The sequence below is a fragment of the Cryptotermes secundus genome, unplaced genomic scaffold (assembly GCF_002891405.2).
Source record: "Cryptotermes secundus unplaced genomic scaffold, Csec_1.0 scaffold1058, whole genome shotgun sequence".
Classification (NCBI taxonomy): Eukaryota; Metazoa; Arthropoda; class Insecta; order Blattodea; family Kalotermitidae; genus Cryptotermes; species Cryptotermes secundus.
Genome location: NW_019728509.1, coordinates 381,504 through 395,959, shown reverse-complemented (window position 1 = coordinate 395,959; position 14,456 = coordinate 381,504). Strand labels below are relative to the sequence as shown.

The 14,456-nt window shown below is 39.6% G+C and overlaps 1 protein-coding gene across 1 annotated transcript; it reads right to left on the bottom strand.

Annotated features, from left to right (window-relative positions):
• Positions 1-313: 313 nt before the first annotated feature.
• Positions 314-13,541, bottom strand: LOC117282378. Its single transcript, XM_033751749.1, has 3 exons — positions 13,379-13,541; positions 8,119-8,763; positions 314-1,982 (listed from the first exon to the last, which is right to left on the bottom strand). Exons 1-3 carry the CDS (start codon positions 13,391-13,393, stop codon positions 1,758-1,760), a joined length of 885 nt encoding a protein of 294 aa, XP_033607640.1. The 5' UTR covers positions 13,394-13,541; the 3' UTR covers positions 314-1,757.
• Positions 13,542-14,456: the final 915 nt, after the last annotated feature.

The following is a 14,456-nucleotide window of genomic DNA, read 5'->3' as shown; positions in this document are numbered from 1 at the left end:
TGTGGATTCAGGACGTTTACGTAATTTTGAGTTTGTACAGGGCATGTAGCACGAATCTGGGAAACGAGTAATGCATATAGGGATATTGGTGGGAAAAACAGAAGGAAAGTGACCACTGGGAAGCCCAAGGGGTAGGTGGGTGGATAATATTAAAAGGGGTTTTAGAGAGATAGGATGGGGCGGTATGGATGAAATAGATCTGGCTCAGGATAGGGACCAGTGGAGGGCTCTTGTGAACACGGTAATAAAACTTCGGGTTCCATAAAATGCTGGGAAATTCTTGAGTAGCTGCAGAATTGGCAACTCCTACAGAAGGGCTCAGCTTCATGAGTAAGTAAGTAAGTAAGTAAGTAAGTATGTAGGTAATAAGATTATTAGCAAGTAATGAATATTCGAGCCCCATTCAGTGCAGTTAATACATGAGGAAATTCCGAAAGAAGTAAATGATTATTTATGAGCCTTTTAATATGTATATATAATGAATGAGACTCGATTACAGTGTGCAGACAATTTAAAGTTTTAGTAACAAGTACTACTTTCCATCTGTATTCAAGTACGACGTTTTATATTAAAAGTAAAGGAAACGCGAGCACCTCAAATCCTGCGAAATCTGAATGGTTTCAGCTAAATGTTAATAATTGAGTCCTCAGTTCTTATATATGTAAGAAGATGGAAACAGTTCTACGTACATATCAACGTCTCCAGTACCTATTCAGAATTACTTCACTAATAAAGTCGATTATCGAAATACCTCATATATAGTGATGTATTATTCAATAGAAAATTAGTAATGGAATATTTTAATATAGGTCTTCAACCCCTTGTAATTTTGAAAAAGGCGGATGTTAAGTATATAACAATCAAATGGCCCAGGCTGACAAAATTATTACGAAATTAATTATAAATTTAATTGTAATTATCTCATTTTCGCGTTATATTCTTAGTGCAGGCACTGGAACACTTTAGAGTGAGAGCATATCCAGTTACATAAATTCCTTGCACAGTCAGATAAGATATCAACTTGGTTCGAAAATGGTCTCCTATTTCTGCAACACATGCATCCTCGCAATCTTGAAATTAATTCGTTTTTAAAAGTTGTTCCGTTTTAAATTTTATTTTCCAGTAAACCATTTTTATTGAGCCTCAGATATTAAACTCTTCTGTAAATTCTTCTCCTACTTTACAGCTATTAGTGTGGTCTTTGTGTCCAAGGCATAAAATGTCTTCGCTCGCTCGGAAGCTGGAATCTTGGATTCGAATTCCATTCAAGGCATGGATGTTTGGTTTTTGTATACGTTATGCTGTGTTTCTGTTTTCCTGTGTTTAGGTACCGGCCCTGCAACGAGCTGATCTCTCGTCCAAGGAGTCCTACCGTCTGTGAAAAATGATTACGGAACTAAATAAGAGGCCTGAACCCTGAATAGGCTGAAAGAGCCATCGAAAAACGCGTTTGTTTTACGGGCTGTATTTACAAATGACAATGAGGTGTTATTCGTACTGTAAAATTGAAGGTTCCTTAATGACAAAGAGAACGTACTGCAGAATGTTGGGTACTGACATAGATCCCATCTTATTTATACCAGCCTGCAGTAATTTCTTTCTAGTTCAGTTCATCCCGGATATCCTGAATATGACGCTAAGTCACACGAAATAAAAATTCGGGCTTGAGGATAATCATTTTTATAAGGTATTTGCCAAGTGGCTATGAAGAAACTGACAGATGAATTACTAAGGAGAAAAAATACTGTGAAGTATTTTCATTGGTGCTGGGCTACCGGGTGTTTTGCAGCCGCGTTGTAGGAGACTTGTGCGTGGTAGCCACTGAGATCTGCCCAGTATTGCACATTCTGTAATCTGCCGTCAGGTAGCAGCACATGATAGTGACCTTTCGTGTGATGTCCATCACGAGCTTCCGCGTGACCGAAATATGTACCGTGTTTCGGGTCCCGAACCTGATATCCAAACTGGTACTTCGCAGCATACTGAAACAAATGACAATCGTATCATAGGATGAAGAATGTATAGTAACTTATTATATTCTTAATAGTAATTTAAGCAACACAAATAAGTATTAGACGAAAATATCAGATGCACTAATCACAGTCTCATTTTAAATATAGGAAATATAGCTGACTCCCAGCAATAGTGAATTGCTTTCTGTGGTAAAGCATGACGTAATAGGAGCATACTTTATAATTCGTGCTGAAATATGGATAGATAATGGAGGCATCATAAAAATGAACAACATATCTTAATGAATTAGAAAATTAATGTTGGAAAAATATACCTACTAGCATATGGTGAGAAATTTGGCAAGAATATGACTGAAGATTAAAAATCTGCCAGGGTCAAATCACAACCGAATCTAGGTTTAGTCAAGTTCGCTTAATACTGTGGCATATTTGCTCAAAGCAAGAACTGTGGAGCCACAGAAACAGCCGTTGCTAGTGAACGGCTCTGAAACATTTGTTTCTAGGCAACAACCGCGAAGCAGACAACGGAATGACGCTGGTTGTTAGCAGATTCTTAATAAGCGAGAATAAACGGCCTCTGCTAGGGTACGGCTAGGTAAATAAGTCCTGCGGAAACAGTTGGCATACGAGAATGAACAGGGTTTTCTTTGTGATCCGTGTTGATATGTTATAAGCAAGGGGAAAAGTTAATTGAGAGTTCAGTTGAGTTCTACACGGAAGGCTATAAAGAAAAGACTTGAGCAAGCGAAACTGAAGAATCTCCACTGTAAAAAGATGTTGCTAGTGAACGGTTGTTGAAGACAGGATGTTGGAAGAAAGCTTAGCTTGTGCTGTGGTGATTTGTAAAATGTGGAGATTGACGATAACGCTGTAATTACTTATAATTCCGAGTGGTGTGCATGTCAATAAGTCCAATTGACCAATCCAAAGCCTCAACATAGTCACACACTCATACAAGTTACAATATATATAAAGTCTTCTTGTTCTTCAGATATCTATTTTGTTCGTTTTCGGTCTCTCTCTGTTCAACAGAACAGATTTCGTTCTTTTTATAACTTTCTAAGCAGTTAATATCTGTAGGCTTGTTGCTCGTCAGACATAGATTTTGTTCTTTTTTAAACTTTTGGGGCAACCTGTGTCTTTCTATGATTATTGTTAACTCGTTCTCTACACGCTGTCAATTTGCCAAAGGAGGAGAATTTCTTAAGATGTCTGGTTTGATTGTGCCTTACAGAGACCAAATCGGATTGAATATGGCAAGCCATTATGTAGCTTCATTGTGGGGAAGTCTGTGCTGCTTCATACGTCACTAAAGCGCCGAGACCTCCTGCTATTCTGATAAGTAGAAAGCTTCGCTTTGAAGCGGGCTGGATGCATATTTCCTGCTTCAAATGATTGTATATAACGTTAAAGTAAGCTACAAGAGGGAAATATGCACCGAAATTAAGCCATATTTACTTCAGGAAGATTTCATATATATAAAGAAGAATTCAGTTCTAAATATTCTGCCTGGCTCTTTCAAGAGAAGATTTCAGGAGTGCTCTCTGAATTTTGAGGTTATAATAAGTAAGAGTTTAATACTTCATTATTCCTTTACGTCTTTATTCTATTATAACTTAAGTATCACATAAAGGAAGAAATCGTAACAAATCTACATACGTAAGTGTTGCAGCTAATTAATGTTTAGTATAATATTTTAGTAAGGTTTGGACCGTATATGACAATCACTTCATTACATGAAACTGTCAACTACTGTTATAACTGAAGAAAAAAAGTATCCGTTGTTTTAGTCCGCAAGCGAACTATACCGACTGAGAGACCGCCGCTTGTCGGCGAAGTTAGTGTAAACTTTTGCGGATAGAGGGTGTCGCGTGGTCGCGCAACGAATCCCCACAGACATTAATTTCGGCTTTCTAGACCGGAGCCGCTGTTTCCTTGAAATAGCTCCTCAATTATCCTCACGAGGCTGAGTGGACCACGTTCCAGACCCACTACTTCTCAGAAAATCTGGTAGCGCCGGCAATCGAACCCGGACCTCTGGATCTGTAGCCAGGAACTCTGACCTCTAGACCACAGAATTCATTAATTTATCCTAAGAATAATCTAATCTTATTTCTCTTTACTTATTTTCGAAACACATGACCGACATTAATTATCTTTGAAAAGTTATAGCTTTCAGGTTAGTGAGTACGAGAGAATTCTATACGTAAGCGATGTGATACGAAGACTTATAAGAGATGTTGACTGAAGCTCTACGCTTTCCAGAAGTGGCTAGGGCATACTAGAAAAGAAATGAGTGATTACGTCATGTTCCGTAGATGTTATCATCAGGGGAGCAGCAGGAGTACCCACTGAGTAAGAGGCAGAGTGTGTCGTAGAGCACATTTCGGCGCCACGGCGAAGTGAAAATTCTTGTACCCCTCCCGGGTTTGAATCTCGATCATCTGGACTATAGATAGTCACTATACTGACTGATCTATCCAGGATAATGATTATTTTAGGACCATTGTAAAATCGAATTACACTTATGGAAGATGGTACTTATTTTACCAGCAATAGAAATATCTACATAAACATTCTGAAAACGTGATAATCACTTCTTGCTTTACATTTTATGTTCTATAGACAATCTAGGACGCAACGTCAACCGAGTCTTCTAGCAGTGAAAGGACATAAAAGTGTACCAAACAGTGGGTCCCTTGTCACAATGCCATGACGCGTCATTGGGTTGCGGATGAAGGAGACCGCCTCCAAATATGGCGAATAGTTGCGAATATATTAAATAAGCAGTCGCAGACAGCCTGCAAAAAGGGGTCTTTCAGGTTGGGGTTTGGAATTTGGACTAACAACTCACGACAAAAAGTCTGTCAAGAAATATTACAGAAGGCCTCGGATTTGGACGTATATTTTGATACGACCTAAGCAAAGAAAAATGGACATGTACGATGACTTTGCAGATTTTGTCTGTAGTTTCGTATGGGTGTGAAACTTGGTATTTCATATTAATGGAAGAATATAGATTGAGGGCGTTTGAGAACAGGTTGCTGAGGAGAATATTTTGTCACAAGAAGGATGAAATATTAGAAGGTTGGAGGAAAACTGCATAATGAACAGCCTCATAATGTTTATTCTTCGCCAGATTTATAATATTGTCACGTGTTGGGTGTATGTCACGCGACAAATGACGTCACGCCGTCTAGGATATAGCGAAATTATTCAACATTCGCTCGTACACAATTCCACAGTTCACAATTACACTACTACTGCCATTTGCAATATCACACTTACTTCTACTGCTGGAGTCACTGCCATGCACTCGATACAATTCAATAACAATGGACTTCACCTCATACTGGATACTAGTAACTCGCTCAGCACTCACTACTCAATCCTTATGTAGCTTCCGCACTGACAACCCAGAAAACAGTTACGTAATGATAAGTTCTGTCTTCTGGGGAATGCAGTCCGGTGAAAGTCAACCGGCCGGTCACGGTAGCCGAGCGGTCTAAGGCATGTACTGTCTTCGCTCGCTTGGAAACCGGGATTGTGGGTTCGAATCCCGTTCAGGGCATGAATGTTTAGTTCGTGTGTGTTCGTTTTTCTGTGTTTGTATACAGGTAGAGGCCTTGCGACGAGCTGATCACCCGCCCAAGGAGTCCTACCGAATGTGTAAGATTTAGAAAAACCGAAGTGAACGGAGAAGTTCATGGAGGTAGGCCTAGGCCCACTGGGGCTATAGTACCAGGAAAAAAAAAGTCAACGATGTTTCAAAGAAATATATCACCTCAACCTCCAGGGTAGAAGAGTAAACAAATCGTACATCATGCAAACTCTGATTTTTGCCTGCTTCTTGCCGGTTTCATATTTGGTTTTCTCTTAAGTCCTGAAGATACAGATAATAAGTTCTTCCGAAACGCCGCTTGAATCTGACCGGACTACAAGGCCTTATATCCAGAAAGGTAGAATTATTCAGCTTTAATGTCAAGTTTCGAGTTTAACACGTAAGGCTGTTCGCTTTTGGTTTAGTTAAGAGAGAACAAGAGACAGGTAGAGAGGGACAGAAAACCCTCACAATGTGGTTTCGGATGGGTTCCTGACTGACGGATGGTAGGCATTTAAAGCAACTCTGAGGTACGGTTGAATGTAATGAAGCATTATGTGGAGAGGATTCCATTCTCGCTTGTATACATACATAGGTAAATGCACATATGAGGCGATAAATTGGATGTGCTGTTTTGCCCGGTGAGGTGAATGCTATGAGCGAAGTGGCTAGACGCACGAAGACATGTTTTAAACGCTTAAAAGCTCCTGCTTTTCTTTCACAAGGTAAACAGCAGGAGAATAAATGTTTTTGCAGGAAAGCAGCGTGTTTTAAAGTAGAAAGGATTTCATTAACAAATAACGTTTCAGAGTAAAATATGGGAGGTGTTCTGTTTGAATCTCGACAGGCCCACCAGTCATTCTGAAATAGGCTTTACGTGGTTTTCCTCAGCCGCTCTAGGAAAGTGTTGGAGTAGTACCTCGATTATACTACGATCGATTCCTACAAAACCCTTTCAATTCCATCATTCATTGCTCGTGCCACCACCGAACACAAGTTTTGACATAGGGAAGGAAACGTCTATTCACCCTTTAAGCATTCAGACCTGCACGGGAACCGTTGTGCTCCCCCGTGATGCTTGGACTCTTGAAGGCCCTCTGACCGTCCAGACTGCGATCATCTTAATTCGCTTGTTCTGCAGATGCAGAGCCAGGTCATGGATTCGTGCTCAACCAAGTTGCGAACTGACATAATGCTATCGTCTCTTGGACTTCTGGCAACTTGGCGGTGGTCAAGCTTACGACCGTTCAAGTAACTGTGCTGCCGTTGTAGCATAAGATACATGAAATGGGTATGATCTGCTCTCCGAAACCTGGACTTACAGAGGACTGTGTGTAGCGCAAAAAGAAGAATTTTTCAATAACATGCTGTGTGTGTGATACGTATATTTGACAAAGGAGAAAGGAAGCTTAATCATAAGACACAAATCCAAACTCTCGTTAGAGAAGTTACATAAGGGCTATGACCGCAAGGGCCCATTTGCAAGAAAATCTTTGCTTGTGAGCCTCAAGTGGTTTGACACCAAGACGAACTGATTGGCGGTAAACCGCCAGCAGTAAGTAAAGTAAAGTAACGTAAACTAAAGCTATCCCTGTAACAGGCTGTGAAGGCCCATAGGGTTGTGAGACGTTGAAATTTAATTAATTTCTGGTAATCATTTCTGTTAGAGGCTGAGTCGACCCCAGGGCCGTAGTGCGGCTGGAAGGATTAAGTCAATTGAAAAAAATCCAATGACCTCATCGGGACTTGAACCCGCGACCTACCGACTTGTAACATAGCGCCTCAACCAACTACGCTACCGCGTAAACCGCCGACAGTAAAGTAATTCTAACTCTGACTCAAACATTACAGAACGCGAAAAAGAAAAAGCAGAAATCACATGAGATATTCTGCAACAGACACTAATTGTATGGGGCAGAGTCCTTCAGAAGCTGATATTCATTCAGCCGGTCACAGTGTTTCGAAAACTTTTATGGTACCTTAAGTATCATTATTGAGTTCTTTGCGCTCCGCCATCCAACCCTATCACGAACAAATTAATTCAAATCACAGCCGTAAGCCGTCTTTCCCAACCCTGCGTTTGAATTTTGTCGTTCAGTTAACCCTTATTTAGTGTCCGCGCCATAACTCAAGCGGTTAGTCGCTGGTTTCCCACCGCGGCGACCCGGGTTCGATCCCGGGTCTGGTCAAGTGGGATTTGTGGTGGAAAAGGTGGCCCTGGGGCCGGTTTTCTCCGACTACTTCTGTTTCCTCTGCCAATCTTCATTCCACCAAATTCTCCATCATGATAATCATCTGGGGCAAGCTACAATATGCCAATCAGTGGCCGCCGTGCCCAGTGGATCCAGTTGGACTCCACCCCCCACTAAGCGAATTAGAAAAACGCCTTATTTATTCGAAATGATTTCTTGGATTCAGGCTCTTCTACTAAAATTTTGTATTTATTTCCTCCCTGGCCCATGCATGCAACACTGTATTTTCCTAGCGAGGAATTCGATAATTCGTGTTTTTATAACTGTCAATCGAACTGTATTCTTGACTTACGTTCTTGGGCTCCTCGTGGTCATCGTGGATATGAAGGGTCTGGTGGTGCTGGTGGAGGGACTTGTAGGCGAGAGGTTCGTGCTTTGTCTCTGGAATCACGACCTCTGTGTGCTTTCCCACAAAATTATTGCTTGTATAGTATGAGTGATCTCCAGTTTCTTCCGCTGCAGACTGATCTCCTTGGTGATGCTCAACGATTGGTTTCGGCGTCACCACAACTGTCTTCTCTTCATACTTGGACGGCGATGCTTGCTTCAGCAGCGCACCGTAAGGTTCCAGAGGCGTGGCGTGGTACACTGGGGATTTCGGCTGTTTAGCGGCTCTGATGGCTGCTAGGATCTGTTGCTGTTGTTTCTGTGGTAAGTTCTGATAATGTTCCTGCACTTGTTGGGTTATATACCCAGACGAACCTTCCTGTTCCGACGTAACTCCTCCGTTGACTAGTACTGACACTGGGAGGAAATTATTGTGATACTTTAAGTTGTTTATAGGTGTATACAGCAACGACGACTGGCGGCTAGTACGAGAAGTCTCCTTGACGTCCTGCGGTGGTATTGTTGGTATAAACTTAATGCCACTGGCATCTTTTTTAACTGCTGATACTTTCGTGGGCAGAGTAAAGCCAATTAGAATAAGTGAGAGTACCTGTAACATAAAAGATGATTAGTAGTGACATAAATATACTAATGTTTCGTTACAGCTATTCTAATTTTACGTTCCATTGGCAGCTAACCGGTTTCTCTCTCCAGGCTAGTTTCCAATTAGAGCTCTGTAACTGTTAATTTGATACAGGTCTTGTACATGTCTACACTTGTTTCTGTACAGTTCTGAGATATTTATCTCTGTTTTTGTTAAGAAGAGTTGTATATTCTGAGACATAAATTACCTGGTGTTCCGGAGGAACACGTCACCTCAATCTTCAGGCCGAAGAAGAAACCAAACAATAAACCGACGTCAAGGCATGTAGCAAATAGAGCTCTGCTTTCACGGTTGCTTCTTGTTTGGCTTTTCTTCAAACCTGAAGATGGTTGCTATATTTATCTCCGAAACGTCGGTTGATTTTCAGCGTAGTAGATGACTATATGTCCTAAAAGATAGAACTCGTTATAATCATCGCTGTGAGGACCTGAAATCCTACTAGCTTTTGTTGATTAGGTAAAATGGTAGTGAATTACAACACCAAATTTTGTCCCTCGTTAAAAACTTGGTGTCTTAGATTAAATTAATTAACGACGCCTCTTCAAATATATAGGTTATGTGAGTGTAAAATGCGGTGGTGATAACCGTCATTAAACTTGGATGTAAAATAATTGACTGTAAACTACTTTCAGGCATGCGCTGTCTTCGCTCGCTCGGAAGCCGGGATCGTGGGTTCGAATCCCACTCAGGACATGGATGTCTGTGTGCGTTTTTCTGTGTTTGTCTACAGGTAGAGGCCTTGCGACGAGCTGATCACTCGCCCAAGGAGTCCTACCGAATGTGTAAGATCAAGTAAACCCTAAGTGAAACGGAGAGTTTCATTGAGGTAGGCCTAGGCCCAAATTGGGGCTGTAGCGCCGCAGGAAAAAAAAAAAGAAAAAAACTACTTTCAAGTTGTATTTCAGCTTTTGCATTAATTAAGTAGAATTATGTGGTGTGTTTTAGTACACTCTGAAATCACAATTTGGTTGACGCTAGTGAAGAGAAATTATGAAGTAAAAATAATTCACAAATTAAGACGACAGTAAGTGGGGAGACACATTTAGAGCATGGAATAATGTAATATACTAAACTGTGCTTTAAATTATTAGCTACAAATGCTAAAATAACAAATAAGATATGCATTGAACAGAGGCGATTTTGATGGGGATACAATATGCCACATGCCCACGCTGGTTCCTCGTTCGCGGATTTCTTATACCCTGAAGATGGAGTCGATACGCTCCTCCGAAACGTAGGTTAACACAATACCTACATGGCACCACATTCCAAAAGACGGCATTCTTCGTCAGAGATGTTTGTTAATTAATAAACAAATGCAACAGGATGCTACAATATAACCTTCACGGACAGATGATTTCTGTAGTTAAAATATTCACCACTTGGGAGAGTAGGCTTAGATGGGACTGCAATAGTAAATTGGATCTTAAGGAAGTAAGATATGAGGACGCGGGGAATGTATTCAGCTGGCTCAGGATAGAGCCCAGTGGCGAGATTTTGTGAATAAGGTAATAAATCTTTGTGTTAAATAGAATAAGCGGATATTTTAATAAACTATCAGCATTTAAAGCAAATCTGCCCTTTGTGGTGTTTGTTAAAACCTGAAAGCATCTAACATGTCACATACCGACCCACTTGAGCACTGGCTCTCTCTGTTCTGCACTCCGAGGTTTCCTTCAGAATGACGCCTTTTCTCTAACTTAACACGCGGGAGTTAGAAGTACGAGTATAATAGAATTAGAGCTATTGAAGACAGAAGCCGTCTTTCTCCAGACAGAATCTAAGTAAGATTACATGAATCGACTGTCCGATTTCTTAGTTTGTGGAATTGAAACCAACCTCGAGGGAAGTGCAATGCATCTTGCTATGTCTCGCGATCATAACATGAATATTATAACTGAATTCAGTGGAGTAGATACAGCGACCGTGTTCCTCAAAAAAGGGAATAACTGACAGGCTTAAGTAGCGAGGGCAGATGGTTGGCCTATGTCACATTTGAAATAAAATATCATCATTTATCGGGATATTAACATATGTAATACAGAAAACCATCGAGAAATAATTCAATTCCGTTCAAATCTTATTTATTCACACGCTAACTTCGCAGCCCAAAGTCCAATTAAAAGTAATAGTAATAATAATAATTCAATTCAATTCATGCTTAATTACTTGCAAACTTAACAGCACAGAGGCCAATTAAAAGGTAAGCACGAGTATATAGAAATACATAAAAATAATTAAAAACAAAATACAAAATTTGAGAGTCTATATAATGACAATAAATTAATAATAATTCCAAGAAATATTAAAGTTAACGTTAACAGGAGAGAACAATAAAATAAGACCAATATACGTACATACACACGCGTAATATTAAGAGTATTAACAAATATTATTAACAATGTGATTAACAGAATCTGTTCAAATTGCAATAATAATAATAATAATAATAATAATTTAGATTGATACATCCGTTTCAGTGCCTGACGAATTTACTGCTTCAATACAAGAAAGACAGTAATCGGAAACGTTTCATCATAGCGCTAAAAATTTTTAAATAACAGGGTGAAACACAAACAAGGTCCTATTTAATACTAAACACCTATGGTTATGTGTGTTTTGCTGTCTACATTAGTTTGACTAATTTCTGAACAAACTACTCTTTGTATAATATAAAGTCAGTGAAGGAATCTGTAGGGGCCAAGAAGTGTATGATAAGTAGCATAGCAGACGATAATGTATTACGTAACCATAAAAATAACTTAGCGAAATTGGTTACAGCTATACGCATATATAGATGATGCCATGTTAGGGCATGTAACATCCTGTCGTTGGCAAAGAGAAGTTTAAAATCAAACTGATGCCAACTTAAAAGTTTAAAAGTAGAAATGCTTGAACTTTAATTTATTAAGTGACTTTCTCGTTAAGATTTCTTTTAGACTTCAGCAACAAACAAATCTTAAACCAATAAGTAGAAGAAGAATGGGTGTTTGTTAAATTGTTAATTGAAAAGTCTGCAAAGGAAATTCTGGAATAACAAAATAATATCAGAAAAGAAACAGGACTGCACATTTTGAAAATATTTATCTAAAAATGAAATTATATTTGTAAAACTGTTAACATCAAAAACTTTGTATCACGTAGAAGAATATAGTACGCGAACAAGTGACACAAAGAAAATCGTTAAGGAAGTTCACAGAGAGTGGTAGGATAACGAATATTTTCGAATATTAAAAATAAAGTACATGAGGGTCAACAATTAGCATGTAAAATTATGTAAGTAAGTAAGAGAAGAGAGCGACAAACCGAGACGCCACACCAGTAAGATCGAAGATTAATTTGAGCACTGAAAGCTGATAAACAAATTAATAAATTTAAAATCTTAGTATGTTCAATACTACTTATCTAATTTAGACAAAATATATTTCGTTCATAAAGTAGAAAGACTCTTAAGTATAGCACTATTATGAGAAGTATATTATTTTTTATTTTTATTATTCTTACTGGTGTGAGACAGAGCCTGTTTGGCACTGCTACCGTTATTGGCCTATGTACCGGCCCCAGATGAGAGATGATAGAGGAATGAAGATTGGCAGAGGAAACCGAAGTACTCGCAGAAATCCTGCCCCAGCACCACTTTGCCCACCACAAATCCCACATGACCAGACCCGGGATCGAACCTGGGTCGCCGCGGTGGGAAGCCAGCGACTAACCGTTTGAGCTATGGCGCGGCCATCCTAAGAAATAAGGAGTGCAAAAATACAAAACCGAAATTTATAAAATTATGGCTGTCGCAATGACCTTCAATTTACGGCAGCGAAACATGGATTGTAAATACAAGAGTCAGAATCCGGCATCGAGCGGCTGTAGGTGGGGGAGGTGGGATGGGGGAAACAAAACGGGACAGAACAAATATCGAAGAGATTATAAATTAGAAATGCAGTATATATACATATATATGATCTAAACTTAAAAATGTATGAATACATAACCTAATTGACAGACCACGTACGGATATGAGATAGAACGTGATACCTAAATATACCCTACAGTACAGATCGGTAGAATGAAGGGCGCTGGTAGACATCGCAACAGGTGGTCAGGTCAGTTAGAAGATGCAGCAGGCCAATAGGCTGATTAAATAGTACTAATAATAATAATAATAATAAAAATATTAAGTGGAATAATATAGTAGTAGTTGTCGTAGTAGTAGTAGTAGTAGTAGTAGTAGTAGTAGTAGTAGTAGTAGTAGTAGCAGTAGTTTGTGAGCACGTGTATCAGCTCTCGACCTGGGGAATGCGATTTCACTGAAACCAACTAGTTATATGCGTCACATATCATATCTCAATACGTATATTATTCGGCGTAAAGCATAATTATTAAAGTTTCAATGATTGTTAGAATTTCTCGCAGTAACAGCATTTAGACTTCTGTACATATAAGAAAATTGGTTTATAGTACTGTCATTCTTCAAAGTTTTGAGTATACATTTCTTAAATATAGTTTTTATGTACTTAACGAGAAATCAATTCATCAGTGTAAATATGGTTTTCAGACTCACCTGTATAATTATCATTTCTTCAGTTATACACAAACCACTGTTTCACACTGGCCTACTTAAGGCAGTCCATTCACTTTTGAAGAATCTTGATCGTGGAAATATTATTTCAGCCAATTATCTCCGACGTTTTCGCCCTATCAATATGTTTGCTTGTGTATTCCGTTTCAAGTATAAACTGTACACGGCACAGAGAAGTTCCAGATCACAGTACTACAGTATTACGATGACACGTGACTTGGCATCTGCGCGAGATGGACTCCACTGAAATATGAACGTGTTGCAGAAGAAATGCCCTGCCAGTGCGTTCCGCAAACAGTTTCAAGTGCATGTAGCATCGCTGTCAAGTATCGAATGCCTGTATAAACCGGTCACTTGACTTCGGAAGTCCGGTTTCACAAGTAGGTTTCCCTTTCTTCTCCTTCGCTGGAGGCTTTGTCCGTCCGCTAGATTGGAAGCTGTCCCTCTTCTTAACATTCAGGCTTGTTTTCTGGCTGCATATTAGCCGGCCACTCTATTATGAACATTTATTTATTAACCTAAGAAAATTACATAAGGAGGATCTTCATAACTTAAACTCTTTACCAAAATAAAATATAGTGATAAAATCTGGGAGGAAACGCGGGGTGGGACATGGAGTACATGTTGTGGAGTGAAGGAATGCGTACAAAATTTCCGTCTTACAACTTGAATAGAAGAGATCCCTAGGGCACCTAGACGTAAAGGGATGATAATGTTAAATGAATCATGAAGAAATCCCTTATGGAGGTGGGCGAGAATAACTCCACCATATCCCTGTGAATCACAGAAGGCGATGAAAAGGGAAACCAGTGCTTGGGTAAAAAGTGATCCCCCCTACCACTGGGGGACATAAATACAGAGATCTGGTTTTCCATCTTGGGCGTTGAACACAAGGTCAACAATCTTGTTCTGTAAAAATAATTGTTGTCGAGAAATCCGAAGAAGTCATAACCTGATGGTCTACAAATCAGGGCATTATATCCCATTTGCCAGACTTCTTCATAGTAATAGCTGTGAGAACCTCAAGTCCAACGTGACGCAAATTGTTTTCAAATTACAG